The sequence below is a fragment of the Temnothorax americanus genome, unplaced genomic scaffold (assembly GCF_048541705.1).
Source record: "Temnothorax americanus isolate GAGA-0224 unplaced genomic scaffold, ASM4854170v1 Scaffold106, whole genome shotgun sequence".
In the NCBI taxonomy this organism is placed as follows: domain Eukaryota; kingdom Metazoa; phylum Arthropoda; class Insecta; order Hymenoptera; family Formicidae; genus Temnothorax; species Temnothorax americanus.
In genome coordinates this window covers 332501-337709 of record NW_027509238.1, presented here as the reverse complement: position 1 = coordinate 337709, position 5209 = coordinate 332501, and the positions used below count along the sequence as shown (strand labels likewise).

Sequence of the window (5209 nt, the reverse complement as noted above, 5' to 3'; positions counted from 1 at the left end):
CTGAAACAATAATTTATAGTCTGCTTTAGTAAAATGAAATGTTACGTCTATCAACAAATGTTATTTAACTTAATAATAACTTAATCTACTTTTCTAACTACTAACAATCAATATTTACATGATTATCGAAACGATTAATTGGAATTGCGTATTTTTGCGAGTAGCATCGATCAGATTAATGATAATGCTGCGTAATGATAAAGAAAAAGGTGAACGTGTGCATTATTAGTAACACGGAGGGACCAGGTTTCATTCATTGTAAAATCCATTTTAGACAATCTATAATTTGAGATAGAATTGGACATAATTCTATGTATAATTTAATATATAACGAACATTTACTCAAAATTAAAATTATATAACTTATAATTTGGAAAATGTAATATTATGCATATAATTACAAGACTTTATTTAAAATTCGACGCATAACTTGAAGACGAAATTTTGCTCCAAATTATAGATTATCTTTAAGATTAACAATTTGGAAATCTCAAAATTGAATGTTACAAGACACCTATTATTAATCACAAATATATGAGTCACAAAAATTATTGAACAATAATCCCCCGGTATCAGAGCAACGCCCATTCGAACTGTTCGAAAAAAAATATGAAGATTACTTGTACAAAAGATGCAATAAAATAAATCAAAATTTAAGAAATAAGATATACAATTATACAAAATTACAGCAGCGGATCCCAATCTCGCCTAAACAGAGTTTAATAAGATCATACATGAAATCATTCTCGATAAAATATAAGGAAGGAAAATTCAATTTCAATACGAGAATATTATTCGTCATAACATTGCGAATTGTCGCGTTATCCTTAGTCGGCACGCGTTCTTATCACAGATCATTCTATTATTACGCTCCGAGATCCTCAGCAACGACACGACGCATAGAATGCCGTAGTATAAGTGAAGGTAGGTACCTAATCCCTTCACAGAGCGCCAAAGGGATCGAGTTGGACAGCATTGCCTTGTGGCTGAGCTGCTGCAGCGGGTTGAGGTTGAGGATGCTGCTGTTGTAAATTAGGACCAGCCATCATGGGATTCGCGCCGGGCATGCCCATCATGGGCGCAGCTCCTCCCGCAACCATCATACCGCCACCGGCGGCGGAAGCACCTGGGATAGTACACATCATCGGCCTCATACCCTGCATACCCTGCATACCCTGCATGCCCATCGGCATACCTTGCATACCCTACAGACACCAGAGAGCGAGAGAAATGAGACCTATATACAAAAGGAAGCATGTGCCTGCGAAACTTAACGTCTTCCTTAACGTTAAAATTACACTGAGATTGATCATTATTTTTACGTTATTTAAACAATTAAAATTTAAGGCTGGAAAAAAGAAAAATACACTTAGAGCTTCTTATTCTAATATTCTAATGTTGCTTTCTTATAGAAAGCTACATAGCAACATAGCAACCGCATTAATTTTTATAAGATCGCATATGTTGCCACAAATATATGTATTCTACATATATATATATATATATATATATATATATATATATATATATATAAGATAAGATAAATATTATAAATACATTTTTTTCAAATAAGACCAGTTCTTTCCTCAATTCGTTTTATATTTGCGACGTTTTTCTCGCAGAAAATATAGTGTAGCTTAATAATTAATAATATATTCTAATATATCTGTACATCGGTGTAATATTTATACACGAGCACGCTTTATGTAATCCTAAAACTTATCTACATTGTCTACATTATAAATTAACACCTCAAGCAAATTACAAGCCAAGTACGCAAAGAGATAAATCTAAAAATTAATCTATAGAACTATAAATAACTGCGACAAAATATTGTCTACTACATTGTTGAAACGTGCGCTAAGAGTATATATCGATGCATAAGCACATAATGCGAGGAAACGGAACGAGATGTCGAGTCAGACCGTCATCTCCCGACGATTCGCCGCTTCGCCTAGTAAAACTAAGACCGTTATGCGATTTGTACAACGATTGTCATTATTGACAGAGTGAGTTAGTGACAATTCGTGTTATCACACGCTATTCTTGTACAGAGACTCGTGATCCGGAGAGGTGAGATGAGTTTGACGCTTTATTGTGTTAAACAACTCGTTCACTGCGTGTGTGAAACAAAAACGCTCGTGATCATGGGACTTACCATCATCGCGGGCTGCGAGGGAAAACCTATAGTCGTGGTGGTCGTAGGTAGCAATTGCGTCATTCCCTGGCCCTGCAACACAGCCGATAACATGCCATATGCCGTGCATGCAAAACACACTCACCTAAACGGTGCTAATTGACGAGAAAATTGTCGTTACGGTATTACGAAGAGAGCGGAAGAGTCCCACGGCGGACGAGATGGCTTAACGGTAAACTTACATCTTAACATGTTTAGCTGAAGGTACGAGAATGCTACACACACTTAGCAGATCGCTAACAAACTAAAATAATTTACTAGTCCGCGTAGGATTCCTACGTGATAGAATTAAAACAATACCGTAAGGAACAAACGGTCAATGATCTACGGGGTTCTAAGTATGAAAATAACGGAGTTCTATCGAGAATGAAGAAGCGGTTGTTCTTTGAAAATGATGCGTCGAAAACAGTATGTGTGTATATGTATGTGTGACTTTGTGTATTGACAATCAGAAAACATGCTGAAAATACCTTACGGCAATAAAATTGGAAAGGAAAAGCTCACCATGGGCCGATATCCGGCGCCAGTAGTAGCTGCCATTGGCTGCGGTGACCATCCGCCGGCCGAACCGCCTGTTTTTGCAGCATTTTTCGGTGAGTTCCACTGCATTCCTCTGCAAAAAAAAAATACTCGTCAATTCATCGTCCCATGTTGGATAAGCACAGTTTTCATACGTCTTTATATTAAGGTGCGTGTCCACCTGCGAGTAAAAACTCTCGAGAGCAAAAAGAGAGAAAGAGAAAGAGACTCGAGAGTATCTCTCTCTCTCTCTTTCTTTTTGCTCTCGAGAGTTCTTACTCTCAGGTGGAGACGCACCATTACGCCACTATGAATTATTTATAAAAAAGATTTACGCAACTGGATTTACATAATGTTCAAAATGGAATCGCTCATGAATAAAAATATGATCACGCTTACTTGACTTGCTGCTGCGCGCTCTTATTGATGGTTAAATTTTGCGCGAGGCTGGCTAGACTGCTGTCCAAATCTCCGGTCAGGACCTTGCCGGTGTTGGCTGCACCGACCGGTTGCCCCGCGGCTGAAATAATATTAAATTCAAGATACTCGTAGACGTACTGGCACCGCACTGTCAAAACTCCTAAGCAACATCTACGTTAAGCATAGACCCGAATATGAAATGGAGATTTAAAGCAAGTCGTGAAGTTTGCGAAAATTTACAAATTTACAGAATTAAGCATAATCGCCAAGCAACGAATTTTCTGATTTAAAAAAAAAATAATGCTCAAGAGATTTAATCTCAAAGGACTGTTATATCCAAACCGTTATTCCAAAATCTCTATAACAGCGTGCAGAAATTATCTGAATAGAATACGCGGAATTATGTATTAGTCACTGTACAATTAGTCATGAACATGCAGATAGTTGTAAGCAAGTTGAATTACAAATTATGCGTGAGAAAGAAATAACGATTAAAGGTTATCGCGTTTTATGAGTACACTCGAGTAAAGTGATGTCTATCTGAAGAGATGTCTGAATCATCTATTTTTCTCCATGATTTTTGCGATATCTAGAATGTTATAACACAGGCGTGCTTATCTGCTCGTGAAAACGCTGAAATTAATCAAAATTATCTAACACTATCACGTGCCTGAGTATAAATATTTAATGCAGCTTGCTAATCGAGCGACATACATAAAACATAAATCGAAAAAGCAATTTCTGAACAATACAAAAGTCCAAAAGACATCTTATTGTTAGTTAGATACCTAAAGAATGTCCTTTAAAAAGTGATGTCTCCTAAATATCTTATGGACTTTTACGTTGTTAGAATGCAATATCGCGATGCAACCAGGTCAAAAGAGAAAAAAAGAGAAATAAAGAAACTTGAACTCGATGGGGAAACAACTAGTGCGAATCTCATGCGATCGGCGTGAATTAGTTTAGGCATTCCCGTCACCTGACATCGGCTGCTTTGCCGGCGAACCGTACCCCGCGGGGACTTGGGCTTGGGTTTGGATACCGTAGCCGACGATCGGCGCACCGGTCATCATGGGTTGCCCGGTCGCGGGATCGTTCATGACAAACATACCGGCGCCCGCCGCCGCCGCTGCCGGCGGCATTTGTTGTTGCAGCGGCTGTTGTTGCGCGGCTATCGCAGCTTGCTGCTGCTGCACCATGGGCGCCGGCCGCGACGGAGACCCACCCAGTGCCATGCGGATACTGTCGTTGAGATCGTCGAAGGCGCTCTTGCCAGCAGAGGGGGCCGGGGCCGCTGCCGCCGCTGGCCTACCATGTGACGCTCCGTGGGTCGGAGACAATCCACGCGGTGCGGCACCGTTCGCGGCGGCAACAGCGGTCGCAGGTGGCGGTGGTCTAGGTGGCGGCGTAGCCGTGGACGATGCCTTCCCGGCGGCAGAAGGTGCCGCCGACGCCACCACCTCGGCCGCCGCAGCATCCCCGTCGCCGCCGTTCGCGGGGGTCCTCAACATCGCGGCGGCGGCGGCGGCGGACCCGTCACCCCCAAAGAGATCCGCTTGACCGGCACTGAAAAGGTCTCCGGCTGACGCCGTCCCCGTTTGCGCTGCCTGCGCCGATTCACCGCCAACAACACCGCCGGCATTCTGATCGAAGAGCCCGAAAGCGCCCGCGTTCGTCACCTGTTGCCCACCAGTGGTACCGAGGGACGGGAAATCGGACATGAAGGGATTAGGTACGGACGCGGCCGTTCCTGGGGCACCAGCTTGCGCAGAAAGTGATCAAGGTGCATAAGTTAGCTTCCTTCTTGTTTGCGTCCGAACGAGGTAACAATGTAAAATTGTTGTCTCGCAATTGTTATACCGTCACCCGTTAATACGTTAGTTAAAGAGAAAAAAAAAGAACATTCGAATGCAATGTTAACGCAATGTAGCGCTCGGTTGCATTTCTTTATAATATCGCGTGTCAACGTTGCACCCGGAGAACCAGCGTTTACGCTCAAATATTACAATACAAAAAGAAAAAATGCAAGAATATAATTTGTCATCACTATTAATATAGTAAAAATGTTTTTTT

At 41.6% G+C, this 5209-nt stretch overlaps 1 protein-coding gene across 26 annotated transcripts in view; it reads right to left on the bottom strand.

The window, feature by feature from the left end:
- The window catches only part of Lap (phosphatidylinositol-binding clathrin assembly protein lap), a 33658-nt gene that overhangs the window by 5726 nt on the left and 22723 nt on the right, over window positions 1-5209 (bottom strand). For 14 of the 26 annotated variants that reach the window (XM_077417935.1, XM_077417965.1, XM_077417973.1 and 11 more), the window contains 5 exons: window positions 4116-4898; window positions 3116-3236; window positions 2702-2810; window positions 2159-2230; window positions 933-1205 (listed from right to left, as the gene is read on the bottom strand). In XM_077417935.1, the coding sequence (XP_077274061.1) occupies window positions 942-1205; window positions 2159-2230; window positions 2702-2810; window positions 3116-3236; window positions 4116-4898 (1349 nt within the window). In that variant the 3' untranslated portion in view covers window positions 933-941. The remainder of the gene's footprint in view (window positions 1-932; window positions 1206-2158; window positions 2231-2701; window positions 2811-3115; window positions 3237-4115; window positions 4899-5209) is intronic. The other 12 variants (XM_077418114.1, XM_077418159.1, XM_077418105.1 and 9 more) reach the window with 4 other exon arrangements.